Source organism: Ascaphus truei, chromosome 4 (genome assembly GCF_040206685.1).
Source record: "Ascaphus truei isolate aAscTru1 chromosome 4, aAscTru1.hap1, whole genome shotgun sequence".
NCBI lineage: Eukaryota > Metazoa > Chordata > Amphibia > Anura > Ascaphidae > Ascaphus > Ascaphus truei.
This window is the reverse complement of record NC_134486.1, coordinates 289,956,672-289,977,452: the sequence shown is the minus strand read 5'-3', so window position 1 is coordinate 289,977,452 and position 20,781 is coordinate 289,956,672. Positions and strand designations below refer to the sequence as shown.

The 20,781-nt window shown below is 45.8% G+C and overlaps 1 protein-coding gene across 1 annotated transcript in view; it reads right to left on the bottom strand.

The window, feature by feature from the left end:
* SLC16A10 (solute carrier family 16 member 10) overlaps nt 1-1,897 on the bottom strand; it is a 121,640-nt gene extending 119,743 nt beyond the window's left edge. Inside the window, exon 1 of the mRNA XM_075597628.1 lies at nt 1,071-1,897. Within this exon, the coding sequence (XP_075453743.1) occupies nt 1,071-1,461 (391 nt within the window). The 5' untranslated portion in view covers nt 1,462-1,897. The remainder of the gene's footprint in view (nt 1-1,070) is intronic.
* Between the last annotated feature and the right edge of the window lie 18,884 nt (nt 1,898-20,781).

The following is a 20,781-nucleotide window of genomic DNA, read 5'->3' as shown; positions in this document are numbered from 1 at the left end:
GACAGCCTTTATATTCCCATCTCCTGAGAGGCATCATATCTGTAAGCTGAAATCCCTATTTTAGAGCCCAGGAAGGTGGTTGCCTTTATTTAGGGCTGACCATCGACCCAGTTCAGCAGTGAAGGTGTTAATGAAAGATGTTATTTACCTTGTGCTTTCCAAGGTCCAGTAGATACAAATGGTTCAACTGAGACAGATGATTGTTACAGGGGTGGTCATGTACTTAATGTGGAATTTACAGTGGGGTGTGATTTAGTGTATCTAATTTATAACAAACTCATGCAGGAACAGTATGTTTTGGCTGTGGGTGCTGAACATACCAAATCAGTGACATACATACATTACTATCATGGCGGGGGGAGGGGCTGCAGGCCCCCCTCCTCCCACCATAGATCCAGCCCCCATGTACTTTATAATGTATATCTCTCGTGTAACAAGGAGGCGGTGAAAAGGGTCAATGGAAAGAACATGTTGATCTCGCTGCCCGAGTCCTGCAGCAGACACGCCATGTAATAAACACATCACCATGCCAAGTCTCCAGCTTTAGCAAACGTTATGTTCTGCTCTTCTAATTTCATCACCCGCATGTGATCCATAGCAAACTCTCTGGCTTCAGCACTGGAGGAGGGAGGGATGCAACTGAAATGAACTTGGTAGATTTCACATACCAAAAAAGGGAATTTCTGCAGGTAAAATCCCGGCCACGCGGCATGATTGCTGTGCCTGTCTTTGTTCAATGAGCAAGAATGGATTGACACTTTCTGTGTTGGAAAGCTTTCCAGGAACTTCAGCTCTGTACATTTCAAACACACCTACCAGAGACTGATTAAGGCACCCAGAATATACTCCACAGACCCTGAGTGTGTGTGCACAAATTACTCTGATCACACTATCACAAACTGTTGTATTTGTGACATCCTGCCTACAACATTACGTCAGGGAAAAGTAACTTACCTCACCGCCTACCCCTGCACAACTGTGCACCATAGCCCCTGGTTCCCATACAGCTCCACGTGGTCATATTTAATGCTACCATCTGCCCTGCTCTAAAGAACTTGAGCCCCACTCACCTGTCTTGAACCTCAGCTGTGGATCATCTGCAGACCCAAACTCTTCAATCAGAGACACGAACAGGACCCCGCATGCGTTCTGGATGCCAAAGACTGACCCATTGCACCACATGGATGCGAGCATGACAATCCACCCCCAGCCTCCTTCAGGGGGTTCAAACTCCTTGCCCTCCCCTGCGGGGTCCATGGGCGGCTCTGGCTCTCCATCAATGGTCTTCTTCTCTTCATCCAGGGGCGCAGAGCCCCACTCCCCATTCTCTTTCTTCTCATCCACAGTGAGAGGTGAACTCTCTGCTGCCGAGTCTACTTCACCAAGGTCTTCTTCTGGGACACTACTACTGTGCAACTCTTCCTCCCCCAACCCTGCTGACCCCATCCTCTCTTCTGTCATCTCTGCACTAGTGCCTAGTCAGCCTGGCAACAGAAAAAGGGCACACACCACTTCTCACAAGCAAGGCAGGCAATGGTGACAACAGGAAGAAACTGTGATTGCAAAAGCTGCTCTCATGAGCTGACACTACGAAGAATCTATCAGCCGGAATTGATTATGTCTCAGAGCAATAGCACAACATAGTTCTTGTATGCAGAGCTGGGGGAAAAAACTTGCTTCTTCCTTTATATAGCACCAGATTCCTGAAAGCAAATCATCTGCAGACCTTGTATTATCCGAGCAGGCAATGTAGGTTTCCCTTTCTTGTTTCTCTACCTGCACTTGTCCTGCCCCTCCTGCCTCTGCCCTGGCTACTGTCACCTCACACACGCTGCCTGCCTGATGACTTGATGCAGAGCCCATGTTTTTGTTAAGGGGGAAAAAAAACCACTGGAAAGGGGCGTCGCTGCCCATGGAGGGGGGGGTGTCCCTGGGTCTCCCCCGCCCTCCTTAGCAACACCCTCCTCTGATAGTGTCCTCCTGTCAGTAACTCCGGGGGAGGGGAGGTTATGTGGCAGCAGGGAGAGTAGGCAGCATGGGCTGCTGTTACAGTGCATCAGTACAGAGAGGAAGTCTTCACAGCTCTCACGCTGCAGAGGAAATGTAATGAATAAGCACCAGCAACAATGCTGTGGCTGATCAGCAGATGCACTGTAGGAAGATATGTTGACAGTGAAGAATTAATGTAGTTTCCTTTAAAGGCAAAGGATGTAGGTCTAGTCTGAAAAGGGGCTAACACCCTATAACACATGATCCTGCTGCCAGTTTGGGATTTGTACTTCCTCATCCCATGTCGCCGCACAACATTGCATTTATATCATCAGATTGGGAGCTACTTCATTTTAGCAACTCCATTTTAAAACGACTTTTAGTGGGAACGGTGCTTATTTTCTGTCTGTTTCTGAAGAACACAAAGAGCCAGGGAGTAATATATTGAGAGTTACCTCTCCTTTTCAAGTATGTCCTGGGTTATGATGACAAATACATGGTTATAAATACATAGTTACATTAAGTGAGCAGGGTTATACATGATATACAAGACATTGCATACACATTTAAAGATAATATATGTTCTCGGCCGGGGGTCTGCAACTTCTCAAGGAATAAGAGCCATTTTATTAAAAAAATATTTCTCCAAAATATTCCGAGAGCTGCAACACATTTATGAATATTACACCCCCACAAACACATACATATACTGTACACACCAATAGGTATATGCTGTATAAGTATTAACATACAACAAAATATGTGGGGGGATAAAATGCATCTCATAATAAGTCCCTTTATTTAGTTTTTTTATATATATATACATGCATACATACACTACCCTCCCCAACAAAACACATACACATCCCCCACCCCAAATGAACACACACTAACCCAACCCCCCCCCCAATACAATATATATACATACATACATACACTAATAGAAATCTTGGGGCCCAGATCAAATGAAAGGAGCAGGACACCACCCTCCCCCCCCCCCCATTAATCTGCACACCGCACACTGTATTGTGTGTTCCTTAGGGGTGGGAGAACGAGATATGGGGAGAGACAAAGGGTGGGAGTGTGGGTGGGGGTAGAGAGAAGAAAAACAGGAAGGAGAAAGAAACGGGAAACAGAGAGAGAGAGATGGGGAGTGAGAGAGGGGACAGGGATATTGGAAGAGAGGATCTGAGTGTACCGGCAGCCCTGGAAGAGTGAGGGGTCCTGTTTGAAACTTGTAGAGAGGGGGCCTGCTGAGCTGGCTGCTGAAAGATGCCCACGGGAGGTGCTTGTCAGGGGAACCTCCCTTCTACCAGTCTACAGCAAGCTGCCTGGACAGGCACCTCCGGGGACACCATCCAGCAGGCCACCTCTGCGGATCAGGCCTGCTTAGGTTTTCCGGCAGGATAGTGAGGGAGAGAGGCAGCAGCTGGGTGACGGAAACCTGCAGAGAGCCGCAAGAAGCAGCGGAAAGAGCTGCATGCGGCTCGGGAGCCGCAGGTTGCCGAATCCTGTTATAGGCGTATGTAGCAGTTACAGGCCAGATTAAAATGTGAGACCGCTTTAGGGCTCACTGAGACAGGCTACTACGGCAGCTTGCTAGCGTTCGCGCCCCCGCTGCTCGCTCCTGCAGCACAGCGATCTGTGCTCAAACTGCAGGAGGCAGATTGCGGCATTTGGGGGCGTGGCGGGGGCGTGTAACGAACGCGTCACGGAGCTGTTTCATCTTTTATTGGCTGAACCAGCTCGCGTCATGCGACTGTAGCCCCGAATTTCAATTTGGGTTGTGCCGGCAAAATGGCGCAGCGACAACGCTGCACTTGCCGCCGGTGGAGTTTTCAGTTTGAAAACTCCCACCGCACAACCCAAATTTGCAACGGACGTGCTCATGTTAGCTCGAGCACGTCGCATCGCCTTCTGTCTGAGCTCAGCCTTAGGCCGCGCTTATAGTCCAGACTACAGGCAACGGCGCGTAGCGCGAAAACAAGACTAATCCGTCGCATGCGTCTATAGTTGGCGCGACACAGCAACCACAATCGGTGGAAGTCAATGGAAATATTTTTTTTGTCAGCAGCACGTGAGCAGTTCAGCCAATGAGGGCGAACCACTCACGGCCACGCCCCCGGTCGCCGTCTCTTGTCACCTACACTATAAGCTGAAATCGCTATTAAAACAGCGACAGATGACGTCACGCCGCCGTCGCCGGACTATAAGTGCGGCCTTAGATTCTAAAGAACTTAGGCTTTGCACATAGTAGTAGTTGCACGCGTGACGTCACGTGCACCTGCAGACCAGGCGATCCGTGGTCTGTGGGGGCTGGAGGAGGAGACGCGACTAAAAGCAGCTCCCATTCAATGTTCGGGGGTGTGCCCATGACATCACGTGAGCGGTTCGCCCTCATTGGCTGAACCGCGCGCGTGACCCGGCCGTCACACAGCAAATTCAAACAAATTTGTCTGGCGAGGTATCGGTCACCCTGGCACGCTCGTGCACGCGTGCTCTGTGGCTGTGCACATTGCCTTCCGGCATTTTTATTTTGGCGCTCGCTCCGTCGCTTTCACTATGGCTGGGGCTTTAGACTGGTGGCGGAAGCAATGGGATATTGTAGACCACATAAAGCCCTTGCTCAAGGTATGTAATTTATAAACTGGGCTATTGGAAGTCCTGGGTTCCTCTGATAGATAATAAAGGTTCCGCAAAATAAAATCTGCAAGAGTGAATTATTTAACTTGTTAAGACACTATATATATATATATATATTTAGGGGCATCATTTTTTTTAACAATAAATAAAGGGCTTTTTAAAAAGTTGTAAAAATGTGTTATATTGCATTGTGTATATATCTCTCACTCATATTCTGCACTTTTATCGCAACTGGACTAACACGGCTATTTCCGATATATATATATAGATATATCAAGGAAGTCAGACAGGTTAAATATTTTGTAAGCATAAAAAATTGCAGAAGTATCCACTGCCATTATAGCTTCTAGCCCCCCCCCTCTTCAACCCTACTGCACAAATTCACTGTCATACACTGATACACCACGACACACAGTAATGCAGTTGAAAACACCACACTGATGTTCTGAAATTGTAATGCTGTGCTTTTTATGCTGATTTGGGTGCTACACCCATGTATGTTACCGGAAGATACGAAATCATTATTTTATTGTACTATTCGTTAGGCACATAGGTTAGTACTTGTTGGGTTCTAGAGTAAGAGAGGGCTAAAGTGACTTGCTCAAGCTCACACTGATCTTGTCCCTATTTTAAACCATGTGTTCACTACATCAAACCCAAGGTCTTCACCACTGGAATAGTAGAATTGGCTGTAAAATGTAGGAAACAGCAGTCGGATACATCAGATTAAGAAAAGAGAAATGGTCTTGCCCCCAGCCTGTAAACTTTGTCCCTGCCAGAAATATGTCTCAGAAATATCAGGATCAGATAATTATTTCTGAGAAAGCAGGATGTGGTCACTTATTCCGAAACAAGATGAAGATATGAGTTTCCCATGAAAAATAAACTGAGGATTCTGAAAGGGTGTTTAGCTGTTCAACTTCCAACTGCCCCTTCAGTTACAGGAAGGGTTAATTACAAATAGGAAACTCTCAAATGATTACACATTCACAGTGGGGAGGAGGGAGCTATGTATCAAGCTGGTAGTTTTGCCAATTTGGTGTTAAAGCAGCAGTCCAAGCTGTCGATTTTTAAAATGTTCCCTTTAATATGGGCATCAATACAATACACTCCACAAAATGATAAGTAATTAGCTAAGTTGCCGATCGATCCGTTCTCATGTGATCGACCGGCGAAGATTCGGCTCGGGGGTTCACTAAATGGCTTGTCAATGCAGCAGAAGAGGACCAAAGATGCAAAGTTCTGTGGGGAAGATCATGGGACCAGGCAGTCACTAGATACAATTGGTGCACTGCTAGAGAGAGCGGGCAGGGCTCAAAAAGGGGCCAGAACCTGTTTACGAAGAGGAAGGGGATGTGACTTTGTAAAGGGTTGCTATAGAAACAAAAAATGCTTGTTACATTATAATACATAACAAAATGTAATTAAGAGTTGTTTAAAAAAAGCTACAAGTATTTTCTCATAGTACAGAACTGATTTATTTTAAAAACCACACACGTAGGATATTGCTTCGTCTGCAGCATAAAAATTACTCTTTTAAAATATGTGTTTCTTAAACACAGGCTACTCCATGTTTTAAGCTTCAAGATGATAGAGTATAAAATAAATCTATACCCTTTAGTGCCTGTTCAAAATAAAATATAGAATAAAATGGTTAAGAATCTTTTTTTTCCCCTTCATATATGGCAATTTTTCTTATTTTCACTGTATATTTTTGTCATATTGGATGTAGCTTTGGGATTTTTTTTTTTATAAACTCAAATACACTGAGAAAAGAGAACAACCTTCCTTCATGACGGTGGGTGCAAAGAGAAGTGTTATACTGCGGGCTATCATTTGCAACTGGTAAAAATACTACTTCCTTAACTCATTACCTTACAGTGCGGTCTCGTGTGGTATCTAATTCAACACATGGAAATAATATGGTGGTACATGCCTTTTTAAGATATATAAAAAAAATCAGATATCAGTGTATAATTATGATACATTATGTATATGTACTTGTGACATTAACTATTTTCAAAAGAAAATTGGAGAATATTCTAAAATGAAAAGAATATTCAAAAATCAGAATATTCAGAAAAAATTAGAATATTCAAAATAAACAAGATTACAATTTTTCTGAAAATTCGAATACCATGAATCAAATTTTGACACATTCATCCATCTCTATTAATGAGGTCACCCAGTGAGGGCATACATGTTTATTGAGAGAAAAGTAGAGGACCTAAACAAAGCCATGAGGTACACCAACAGAGAGATCTATAGAGGTAGAGGAGGAGTTGGCAAAAGAGACATTGAAAGAATGGTGAGGGCAGTGCCATGGATGTGAAAAAGAAAATAATCTGCAGGAGAAGAGTGTGGTTGACAATATCAAAAGCAGAGAAGAGGTCAAGTAGAGCCAGAATGGAGTAGTTTCCTTGAGGTCTGACAATATGGAGGTCATTAGCTACTTTGGTGAGTGTGGTTTTAGTTAAGCATGCCGTGTGTAGACCCAAGGAGATGGTCAAGTAGGTTATGGGAGTTGAGAAAATGAAGTATGTGTACAAAAAAAACCCAACTCATTCTAAGATGTTTAAAGTCAAGAGACAGGGAGATAGTTAGTGGAGTTTTTTTGAGAATGGTTTGTCAATAACATTATTAAAAAAAGATGGATAGGTGTCAGAGCAATGAAATTACATACAGCTATGAATGAAGATGGAACCAGGATAGAAGCTAGAAATGTAAGGAGATGTGAGGGAGTAGGGTTAAGGTGGCATGTGGTGAAGGTTAAAGAGAAGAGCAGTTGAGAGCATTTTTCCTCTAACTGGAGAAAAGGAGTCAAAGGTAGGAGGATTAGTAAGGAGAAGTGTTGAAGAAACAGGGTATTTCTCTTCTGACAGCAACTACCTTGCCCTTGAAATAATCAGCAACATTTTGTGGTCTAGTGGAAGTAATTGTAAGGCACAGATGAAGGTGGACTCAATGGCAGAGAGTGGATGCTGATGGGTGGAGACAATCCAGGAAGCTGGAGCAGGTAGAATGGGATGGAGTCCAGAGTGTGGCCGTAGAGATGGGCTGAGCATCACAGACTTTGTGCATTGTAGGATAGACAGACAAATGCAGTACAATGGATGAGGCAGAAGTGAAGGTCAGGCAGGCTGAATAACAGTATAACAAGCCAAGGTCAGGGCAGCCAGAGGTGACGAGCGTAGTCAAGCAGCAAGCAAGTCAGATGGACAGGAAAAAAGTGGAAACCTGGATCTTTAAAAGAGGAAGTGTAAGTAATCATGTAATTTTTAGAGGATGCCAGGGGGGAGTGTCCACGAGACTGGTTGGCAACAGGTGGGAGAAGTGAGAAGTAGATGTTAAAAGTGTGGTGCGGCGACACGTGACGTCACGCGGATTCACGTGGATGCACGCAAGCTAAGGAAGCTCTGTGCACTCCGCCAACATCCGGTATAACTCCCTATCGCAGGCACACAGGCCGAGGGAACCAGCTGGGATAGTGCAGAAGAAAAACCCAAAGCCGGGGACCCCTGATCTTGCCGTTTCAGCCGCGGGTAGCCAGTGGTGTCTGAAAAGAAAAAAAACAAAGATGGTGACACTGTGCGGCGGGAGCGCGTGCTCAGAAAGGTAAGGAGAGACACATGCTGCGGGACCTGAGGGGGATATCCCTGATTGAAAAGCAACCCTTAGAAACTCTGCAGAGAGGGCCACAGCAGAGGAGGGAGCAGGGGGGAGATCTTCTTCCAACAGTGAGCTGGATATGGCTGAGGGTGACACAGTAATCACAAAGCAGGACCTCCAGAATATGCTCAGAGAAATGCAAGTGGGCTTTCAGTCAGCTCTGGATAGAGCTGTAAAGGAATTTAAAACAAAAGTTTCCTTACTGGCTAAAATAACTATGGAGCTTTTAAAATAAGATGGATGTTTCCCTGCAAAATCAGGTAAATACTGATGATGAGTGTGACGATAGCTTATGACAGGCTGTAATTTACACCCAAATATATATAATATATATATATAACTGGGTCTGAACTGGGACGAGACTTAGATATGATAAAATATAGTTTATTCCTTGATAAAGGTGAACACACAAAAATGTACAAATAACAGGCAAAATATGGACACTTACTTAAAGATGGGAAATGATGAAACAGTCCCAGCTGGACTGGCAGTTCATACAGCAATCATCCCAAGACATTGCATAGCATTTCTCTCAGCAGTCAGGTAGCAATTCAGATGATATCAGAAGACAATGAGTAAGGGGTGACTCTGACTTATATATCATTTTAACCCTTCTCGTCCACTCACGGCGCCGAGCCGTCTAGCAAAAGTCCTTTTGAAGCTCTTTGAAGCTGATTTTGGACTTCCAGTGTTTAGGGTGAAATATCACACTTAAACTGGTCAGTTCCTTTGGTCCCTGGGCCAAGCATAAACAATTAGGCAATTTAGTCTTTGATGACCAGGCTATGTAAATTCCAGTAGGATGTTCTTCCTACTTATTACCATAACAGCATAGAACCAAAATTCCATATATACTGTAAATACCTTCATAACTTCATAACTTCAGTTCAGTAATACTTACTAGCATGCGCGACATATTAATACATTCCGTCACGCCTGGCGCTCCCAAAGAGACTAAATATTACAGTGTAATATTAAAATTAAGAGAGATATTAATATCTGTCTGTTCGAACCGGCTAAACATCAGGTGTTTGTAACCGTTAGTTGCGGGTAACTCACACGAAAACACATATGTAACTCTTAGCATGTACAGCCAAGGACATCTCATAATATTCTTATATTTAATAAGGTCACTCATTCTGATTTTCTCCTTGGGTAGCCCCACCCCTGGCAGGATACCTGGGTTTGTAAGTGTGAGTTTCAACGCTCACAACCCACTCAGTTCCTGGGTCCCGCATAAACAATTAGGTAATTAGCCTTTGATCACCAGCTCATAGGTGTCAAAACATTTGGTTCTGGTATGCATAACATTTGTTCCTTAATGCATTACAAAGGCAGGCAGAACACAATAGCAGCCGGCCTGTACATTTTAAAACTGCACCAGAAAGGCACTTTATCAAAAATATATGTTTCCCTTATGACAAAGTTATATTTTTAATAGGTGTGTTCTTGGGGGGTTACCCTGAGGCGGCACACCAACAATCAGGGTGCTGGCTCACTCCGTTCCTAAATTAGCAGTCTTAATGGAACGGCTCCTGTTATTCAGCACTGCATATAATATTAACCCCTTAAGCCCCAGTGTGTGTGTTGCAGACACTGGTCCAGAACCAATACATTCTTTTACAGGGGGATAAGTATTTAGACGGCTGAAAAATGGATCATGAAAAGGCGGGAAAAAGGGAACAACGGGCAATAGTCACTATTTTAACATTAATCCTTTCCCTCCCGCAGCAACCCTAGTGTATGTGTGAGTGCAAACACCAGGATAACACAATACAGTTACACAGGGGAATATACATCTTCATGTTATAACAAGGATTAAATCACATTTCTGGACCTCAGCCCAGTTAACCCCTTGTCTCCCTGGTGAGGTTAGAGGGTGGCCAATTGGGGTGTAACCCCTTTAATCCCGGGCCAAATCCTCACGAACGTCACAATGAGGTCTTACGTTTCAATGACGAGATAAGAGTTATGAGGGACGGCATAGACTACCTGGAGAACAGGGAGTGGAGGCAGAATCTACTAATCTACTATCTAATCTACTAAAAATCTACTAATCTGTTATGTCCCTGTCTGCAGAAGCCCTCCAGCCATATTTTAGGAGACTGTTTACGTCAATTGAACCCAAGCTACAAGATGACGATCTTCTGATGGATAGAGCCCATAGAGCCATAGGTCCGAGATTTGAGGATCCTAAAAAGTAGAGACGTGGTTCTAAGACTCCACCAATATGCAACGAAGGGAAGGATTATAAAAGGATGCAGAAACAGAGGCTCCATTGAATTTGAAAACCATCCAGATTTTCCAGGATGACAATCGACAGGAGCAGAAGGCTGCGACCTGTAATGGCGGTTCTCCAGGAAAAGGGCATTCGTCACTGGTGGGCCTTTCTTTTCCGCCTTATGGTAAATTATGAAGGCAGACATCTCGATCCATTACCCTGAAGAATCAGCATCTTTTCTGTCTGCGTTGGGTCTGACCCCCAGGGATGGATCGGGCCAGCACCAAAGATCTCGAGAAGACAACACGGATGACGATTGTTTGGCTGAGGATGTGGTTGCCCGGAGATAAAAGATTTAAGACTGACTGTGATGCTGTGGATCTCTCATCAGGTTCGCAGCCATCTCTTTGACCAGCGATCCGGCACCCCAGGGAAAGATACCCTGGATGTGTAGCTATATTTGTTTTCCCTTTTCTTTCCGCTTTTCTCCATGTCTCCCTCTATACTTTCTCCAATCTATTACAAGGTCTGTTTTATATATGGTTTGGAGTTTGCTGTCGTCCCCCTGGGTGCCGGTATACTACAACTGTCCTGTGGATGAAACCGATGAACACACGGATCGAACGCCCCGGCGATGGGTGAGGGGGCCTTGACCCAAAGACTTATGTAGTGCTGTTTCCTCCCCCCCCCCCATATGGGAGATATGGCAAGTACTGAGTGTGTGTGGTGCTTTACCTGTGGCTCACAGGAGGCCTGAACCTCCGCTGCTGGGAGCCTGGTGTGTACCTGAGACGTCTGGTGACAGTGCCTTCACCTGGGCGGGATCCTAACAATGTTGGATAACCCTGTCCAAAGACACAATGCAAGAAACACACACACTGGTATAGATAATAGTTTACTGCATGCATATGATGATAGGGATAACGATATAACACCCACACCAACTAGGCCACACATGGCCATAACTCCACAGTGCCCTCCAACCCAGCGTCCACACCCTGATGGGATATCCCCAAAGTACTGAGGTGCCCCATGTCAGCTAACCACCTGGTATCCACAGAAGTCAACCCACCCAATATGTGTGACAGTGCTGCCCACAACTAAAGTGTTATTGTTGGTGCACTTGGAGATGTAAAGATACCTGCCGGGTGCTCCAGCACCCGGTAGCGCTGACTGATGACAAGGGGCCATCCGGTCCCACGCCGTCATCGGTGATGAGTCCGCCTCCATGTGGGGTGGTATCCAGCTGGAGGGTCCCACCTTAACAGTCTCTGTATGCGTTGGTGGTCTGGTCCCAGGGCACAGGCCACATCTGCTGCGCAGCATCCTTTGCTGTGTCCCTGACACTAATGAGATAATGGGGCAGTGTCCCTGTCTAAGGGCCTGTAGCTGCCACAAACTTTACAGACACCAACCCTCATGGAGAAGCCAAGAGTAATCACTGCTTGAAAATGTAATGTTAATAGACATTAATCATTTAGAGATAAAATAGGAAACCGGGTTTTTATATTTATATATTCCAGCCCGGGAAGCCTATCCCTATAAGTGCACGCTAACATGAAAAGGTTGTATATGTTTATCTGTCCCACGGTTGTCAGGGATTAATATGTCTTATAGGCTATTTTATATTATAAGCGGGCTGTGGTGAAGATGCGATCAGGGGAGGGAGAGCAGGTACAGGCGGGGTGTGCATGATAGGAGCCCTGCATGCACGATGTCAGGTCGCCCCCAGTAGGGCCATATGCCCGCCAGGCCAAGCCACGTAGGCTCTGGCCGCAAATCTGGGATGAATGACTGGTTACACTCATCTTACTCTTATAGTTTCATTTTTGTTTTTTTGTTTTTTTCCCCATGTCCCAGGAGGTGGAAAAAACCCTCTCCTCATTTTGTATCCTCATTTGTTCCCTACAACCATTAAAGTCCTTAGCTCCCAACTTTCACATGAGAGAGAGAGACACAATATTGGAAATGACTAGACAAGTTCTATTGAAGTTAGTATCCCTGAATATTAAAGGTCTTAACAATAACGGTAAACGTAGACTGGCCCTAAAAGAATTCAGGAAATTGAAAGCAGATATTGTTTTCTTGCAAGAGACACATTTTGATACTCAGGAGCCCCCAAACATTTTCCGCGGGACATACACTATAGCATTCTACTCTTCTTTTCTAGCACAAAAAAGAGGGGTTGCGATACTGATTAAATGGGACATTCCATTCCAGGTATTGGAAGTTAAGAGAGATCAAGGGGGGAGGTCCCTAGTTGTCCATGGGCATCTCTTAGGCCAACATATCACGTTAGTGAATATATACGCACCCAACAAGGGACAAATTGATTTATTTTTAAGGGAAATGCTTGAATCCATGGAAGCTAGCCAAGAGCAACTGCTCATATTGGAAGGTGATTTTAATATGGTACCAGACCCGGAAGTGGATGAGTCATCCCACTCAGATCAAGCACACTCTGCTATGATATATAGTGTAGCCAAGAAATTCAGACTGCTACTTAAAGAATATGGTTTATGGGATTCTTGGCGTAGTACACAAAAAGGACAGACGGACTACACTTTTCATTCACCCCCACATGATTCATACTCCAGAATTGAAAATATATTTGTATCCCCGGGTATTCTGGTGGTATTGGTCCACTCAGATATAAGACCCATTACGTGGTCAGACCACACCCCGGTGGCGATCCTGTTCGATCCCCTTTTGCTAGGACTCAATCATTCCATTGGAGGATGAACGACTCATTACTGAATTACCCAGGGATTAGCTCACAAATTGGAGACTCACTCAAAATTTATTTCCATATCAACAATGGCTCTGTAGAATCAACATCAACACTATGGGAGGCACATAAGGTCACGATCAGAGGACAGCTCATCTCAATAGCATCACGCAGAAAGAGAACAAAAAAAGAAAAACAAAAACATTTAACATAATTTTTTTGTCAAAATAGAACTTAAGAGGGTGGTTAGAGGATGTAGAGAGAGACGTTAAATGGACCAAGCAAACGTATTATGATATGGGAGATAAGGCAGACCTATTATTGGCTTATAAACTTAGAGGGATCGGGTCGAGAGCATTAGTCTCGGCTATTCTGTTAAAAGGGGGAGAAGTGACTTATAACCCCTCAAAGATAGCAGAGGAATTTGATAAATTTTATACGGATCTCTATGATCTCGACAATTCAACTCCGAATGCTAAAGTTCCGGACCTGACCCAGATTTTGACCTATTTTAGATATTGTAACATCCCAAAACTATCAGAGGAAGACCACAAAGTTTTAAAAGCAAAAATAACCCTGTTATAGTTAGTAAGGGCAGTTAGCTCACTGAAGCCATCAAAGGCTCCGGGCCCAGATAGTTTCTCAAATTTGTACTACAAATTTTTTGCCTTGGTATGGGGGGAAGGTAAAAAAAGATGGCCTTTGCATGGGTGTAATGGAGGAAGCATGTACTCAGTAAGCCAGCTAGTTAGATCTAAAGCACATTGTAAAATTGTCCTATACTCCAACGTTAGTATGGACCTTCCCCTTCAACTCGGATAGACCCTCTCGAGAGGCCACGATCCTCTAAGGTGCTGAATCAGGAAAAGAACGAGCGCTCTGAGGACTAAGTAAACAAGTCAGAATACAAGCTCTTTACTTTCTCCTCGTTATTTCTTGGTTACAGACAGATTTATAGCCAAGCAAGTAAAACAAGCAGACGTCCAGAACTTGCTTCCCATATTCTGGCATTAACTCCTCTCTACAGAATTCGGAGAAACTGAAAGGCTAAAATACTGAGACAGGATAATGAGAAATAACATATGTGTTCAGACTTTCTGTTCAGACTTCAGGGACTGTCATCTGACCACATTCCAGGCACTTATCCAACATAGATAGGGCATATGTGGGGCAAAGGTGACCAGCAGAATAGATATGTGACTATTACAATATAACTTGACTTTATTAATGAATATGGAGTACCCCTATAAAATACACATTATCACACATGTTCCTGTGATAAGCAGGAAGAGTCAAAGGACCATTCCATAAACAGAAATGGGCAGGGGAACAACAAGGCTAAACCAAACTCATGTTAATGAGAAATGGGAGGTTGCCAGGGCAACCAACTGGTTGCTGTGTAAAGAGGGAAAGTGTCAATAATGTATCTTTACTCATGCAGCTAGCTGCTGGAACAGGGGAACTAACAAGCAGCTGAACTAGGGAGACAGAAATCTGTGAGCTGCAAAGAGACACAGAAAATGTGTAATCCTGTTCCGGGACAATCTGGAAAGCTCACTTAAATACCCGGTTGGTCTACCTACTCTGCTGTGGTCGAGCTCTAGGACTGGGTCTGGGAGACAGCCTGAGCCAGCGGTAATCGGGTTTACTCTGAAAATCTGTCAGTTAGCAAAAAAGAAATACAAAGTTATGTCAACTCCATCTAGACTATGCCCCTATTCGGTATTCCAGGGTTTCTGCCGGGGTTTCAGGGTCAGGATTTTGAAACCTGGAGACAGAGTGGAATTCTAGAGATGGAAGATCTATTTGAAAAAGATAAGTTGATGTTGTTTGAGGAACGGATGAGAAAATATGGTTTACATCGGACGGAGGTGTTTAAATATATGCAGGTCAGACATTTTGTGCGCCAGGGCTTCTATGAGGAGGAACTCCCTAAATATACACGACTTGAAGATTTATGCAAAACAAAAAAATATCAAAAGGGTCTGATTTCATCCCTGTAGCAAGGTTTAATCACCCAAAAAGATACCCCTGGCCCATAAATATATGGACCAGTGGGCTTTGGATTTCCAGACGGAAATAACAAGGGAGGATTGGGAATATATATGGGATAATGTGGGCAACACTTCTATGTGTCCAGAAAATATATTTTAGGCAGCACACAAAAATATGTAAAGAGGGAAAACAGGTGGTGCAAACGGGAACCGGGAGGACCTTAATTCCTCCCAAATAATCTAAATAACACTCAAATGTTCCCAGCACTCAAAATGAAAAACAAGAATAAATGGATCAGCCAAAAGAGAATTTAATATTACACGTATGATGCACAACACCGGTCAAACAAGGACCAAAGAGAACACTATGTACTCAGACAGGGAAAAAGACAGGGAAGGGTGGGGGGAGGGGGGAGGGGGGAGAGGGAGTAAGAGGAAACACGGGTGGGTATAAAAGTCCAGGGAAAGGGGGGCAATGTTTCGGGGTATGAAAACCCCTTCTTCAGGCCCATTCCCAGGGAGACAGTAGTCCCCTGGTACTTCCCTCAACCCTGTGACTACATCCCTGAGATACACAGTAACAGACTATCACTGAATATCTAAGCTGAATGCAGTAAGGCTGTACACCAATAGACTCAATCTAAATGGTAATAAACAACTCTGTTTAAACTATGTAAGTAACAGGGGAGCTAACTGGCAAAGCAGGGCTCTATAGGGTTAATGACCCACGGATGCAAACTTAATTCTATTTTGGCTGATCCATTTATTCTTGGTTTTCATTTTGAGTGCTGGGAACATTGAGTGCTGGGAACATTTGAGTGTTACTTCTATATGTACAGTTACAAAAGAGAATATTTGCTAAATTTTGTTAAGCTGGTACTAAACCCCAAAAAGGTTAAAGCAAATGTTCTCGGAGGCGACCGATAGATGTTGGAGGGGATGCGGACAGATAGCAGATTTAGCCCATATATGGTGGTTTTGCCCAGTTATGCAGACTGTATGGTCCGGGGGAACACCTCTCTCTAAGGGGGTTCCTCCCGTGACTTTACCTGCCTCCGCTCCAGCTCTGCCTCCTCTCCGCCGCGGGCGGGATCTTCCTTCTCCTCCGCTTCCCGCGGTGGCTACTGTACGCGCGCATGCGCGCGCACGGCCGAGGACCTTTACGTCCTCCTTCAGGAGGAGTTCCCGCCCCCAGCTGAAGCCGTGCGCGCCTCTCCCGTGCGGCGCACACGCCTGATGCGCGTGCACCGCTCACAAGCTGCACATCTAGCGCAGCTGTGGTAAATTTCTCCCTACCAATCCCTATCTTCCCTGGGGCCGCTCCCTCGTTACTCCCCCTCTCCCTATTGATCCTTCCTCCTACTTATACCTTGCTCAGCCATTCATTCTTTGGCTGAGCATAGCTTTGTATGACCTGTGTTAACCACGGTCGTGCCTGCCTCAGTTTCTGTCTCTTTGTCTCCTTAGTGATCCCTTGTGTACCGAACCGGCCTGGCTGTGGATCCGCTCTGGACTTTTACCCTTGGTTTGTATCCTGACCTCCTGGACTCCCCGACTCCTTTACCTCGGTTTGCGGATTCCGACCTACCTCCCGGCTCTGGACCCCAGGCTCTTGGTACCAACTATCTTCTGGAACCTCTCTTTTCGTCTGGCGAGTATCTTACTTTATCTTATACTCCCAGACGGTTCCAGACGCCTATTTTCCACTTTCCAGGCGTGTCCCCGTAGCTGTGGGTGCAGTTTGTTACCGATCTCACCTCAGTTTCGGGGTCCCTCCTTGTCCGTGGTGAGCACAGCGTAACATTATGCTCAGCCCAACGGACATGGACCCCGAAGAGGTTGAGCAACCAAGCCCCATGCAGCGACTTCTCCAGCTAGAGGCGCAGCTTGCCTCCATGACGCAGGAGCTCTCTAGACTCTCCTCATTGCAGCATTCCCCAGGCTCCTCTGCCATGGCAGCTGCGGCGTTTCCCTCCCCGGGTCTTCCCGTGGCTGTGGATCCTCGTCTCCCAGCTCCCAACCGCTATGCAGGGGATCCCCACAAGTGCAGAGGGTTTCTTAATCAGTGCGAGATGCAATTTGAATCTCCTTCGCGCTTCCCCACTGCACGTTCAAAGGTGGCCTATATTATGTCTCTCTTGAACGGAAAGGCCCTAGCCTGGGCACCCCCCATCTGGGAGCGGGAGCCTGCCATGACGCGTGACTATTCTCGCTTTCTTCGAGAATTCAGGCAAGTATTTGATACGCCTGGTCGCCAAATTACGGCAGATTCTTCTCTCTTCCATATTTCCCACGGTACTCGTCCTGTCGCCGAGTATGCTTTGGACTTCCGGACGATCGCGGCGGAGACCTCCTGGAATGATGGCTCACTATCAGCCGCTTTTTGGCAGGGTCTGTCGGATGCCATCAAGGACCAGTTGGCCACTATGGAGAGACCCACCAGATTGGAGGATCTCATTGCGGTCTGCATCCGCGTGGACCAGCGGCTACGAGAGAGAAGGATTGAACGTGCTCTTCCTCGTACCACCTCCTCCCGGTCTTCCAGCCGCAGTCTCGTCCATTACGTTCCCCAACCCATGGATGAGCCCGAACCTATGCAGCTCGGAGGTCATCGGCTATCCGCGTCTGAGAGACAGCGCCGACGAGATGGTGGACTGTGCCATTACTGCGGTCATCCCGGTCATCTGCTGGTAAGCTGTCCTCTGCGACCAGGGAAACGCCAGGACCAAATAAGGTATGAGAGGGTCTCGTTGGGTGTAATCTGTTCTCCTCTTTCTTTTTCTAAAGTACTTCCCACTCGTATAATGCTGCCTATTTCTCTGGCCTGGAATAACTCCCTGATCCCCGCTTCTGCATTTATAGATTCTGGGTCTCAGGGAAACTTTATTGATCAGAGTTTTGCCTATAGGAATGGGATTCCCTTTCGATCTAAGGCTGTTCCAGTTGGTCTGGAGGCCATAGACGGGCGTCCACTCCAACCAGCCTTTATTTCCCTGGAGACTTGTTCTCTATCCCTCTCCACGGAGGACGGTCACCAAGAGAAGATTATCTTTGACGTGATCCACACTCCATCGGTAGATGTGATTCTGGGACTCCCCTGGCTGCAACTTCATAACCCACAATTAGGTTGGGTTAATAAAGAACCCATACGATGGAGCCCCCAGTGCCTTAAGACCTGTCTTCCCCCCAAACGGATGTTAGCCGGAGTGGAATTACCCGCAGAGTATAAAACTTCCCTTCCAATGGTCTACTGGGACCTGGCGGACGTTTTTGATAAGGTACGTTCTGAAGTGTTACCTCCCCATAGAGACTTTGACTGTCCTATTGAGCTCCTTCCCGGTGCTACCTTACCCAAGAGCCGTTCTTACCCCCTATCCATACCCGAGACCAAGGCCATGACCGAGTATATCCAGGATAATTTGAGGAAGGGTTTCATCCGCAATTCTTCATCTCCAGCTGGAGCTGGATTTTTTTTTGTTAAGAAAAAGGATGGTTCCTTGCGCCCCTGTATTGACTACAGAGGTCTTAACAAAATTACGATCAAGAACCGTTACCCCCTGCCACTTATTTCCGAACTCTTCGATCGTCTACAGGGGCAACAATTTTTTCCAAACTTGATCTCCGCGGAGCCTACAACCTTGTCCGCATCCGTCAGGGCGACGAATGGAAGACCGCCTTTAACACCCGGGATGGGCATTATGAATATCTAGTCATGCCTTTCGGCCTGTGCAATGCCCCGGCGGTCTTCCAGGAGTTTGTCAACGAGATCTTCCGTGATCTCCTCGACAGCTTCATTATCGTATACCTTGACGATATCCTTATTTTTTCCAAATCCCTCTCTGACCACATTCAACACACCAAATTAGTCCTGTCCCGCCTTCGGGAGAACAATCTCTATTCCAAGCTAGAGAAATGTTCTTTTCATCTTTCTTCCATTCCCTTTCTTGGATATATCATTTCTAGCACTGGCTTCTCTATGGACCCAGTCAAACTCAAGACTGTCTTAGAATGGCCACAACCCACTTCCCTGAAAGCCATACAGCGATTCTTGGGATTTGCGAATTACTATCGTAAATTCATCAAGAATATTTCTTCTACCGTGGCCCCCATTACTGCCCTCACCAAAAAGGGAGCTAACACAGCAGTCTGGTCTCCTGCAGCTCTCCAAGCTTTCGACTCCCTCAAAAAATCTTTCGCTTCTGCTCCTATTTTGTGTCACCCTGACCCCGGGCTTCCCTTTACCCTAGAGGTAGACGCATCCGACGTCGGTGCTGGCACCATTCTCTCTCAGAGACAGTCCCCACAGGCCAAACTTCATCCCTGTGGGTTCTTTTAAAAAAAAAATCTTCGGCAGAACGGAACTATGACGTCGGAATCAGAGAGCTCCTGGCTATTAAACTCGCCCTTCAGGAATGGAGACATCTTCTGGAGGGAACGGAGACCCCCATTTCGATCTTTACTGATCATAAAAACTTACTTTACATTGAGAGTGCACGTCGCCTTGGGGCGCGTCAGGCTCGATGGTCTCTTTTTTTTCGAGATTTAATTATCTCATATCTTACATTCCTGGTTCAAAGAATCAAAAGGCAGACACACTTTCACGTCAATTTCTGTTTGAGGACAATTCCGAAGTTATCTCCAAAACAATCTTACCCTCCAAATATATTATTTCGGCCAACTCTTTTGATATCCTGGATCAGGTCATGGCAGCACAATCTAATCTTCCGAGGGGCCTTAAGGATGGTGCCGGTCGGCCGTCTGTATGCAGCTCCACGCTTCCTTAAGAAGATTCTTGAGTGGGGTCATTCTTTTAGGTCAGCCGGTCATCCAGGCATTAGCAGGACTTCTGATCTCATTGGTCGTACCTTTTGGTGGCCAACCATGTTGAAGGACATTTCAGAGTACGTAAAAACTTGTCCAATCTGCGCCCAGGTTAAGCCCGCTCGTAAAAAGCCGTACGGCCTTCTACAACCCCTCCCTATACCAGAACGACCATGGAATCATCTGTCCATGGACTTTGTGGTGGAACTTCCAACCTCTAAAGGGATGAACACCATTTTGGTTGTCGTGGATCGTTTTTCTAAGCAGGCCCATTTCATTCCTCTCAAAGGCCTACCCAATTCCCCTACCCTGGCAGACATTTTTGTTAAGGAAATATTCCGCATTCACGGAGTTCCTCTTTCCATCGTATCCGATCGAGGTACACAATTTGTCTCAAAATTTTGGCGGGCCTTCGCTCGCAGGATGGATATCACCCTCCATTTTTCGTCCGGGTATCATCCCCAAACTAATGGGCAAACCGAGAGAACGAACCAGACTCTGGAGCAATACCTCCGATGCTTCATCGCAGACAGCCAAGACAATTGGGTAGATTTACTTCCGTGGGCAGAGTTCTCCCATAACTCTTTAAAGAACAGCTCCACGTTGAAATCCCCTTTTTTCATTAATTATGGTTTTCACACGGGTCAGCTGCCCACCACCTCAGTTCCTTCCGGGGTTCCAGCGACCGATGACCGAATCAAGGATCTTCAGGAATC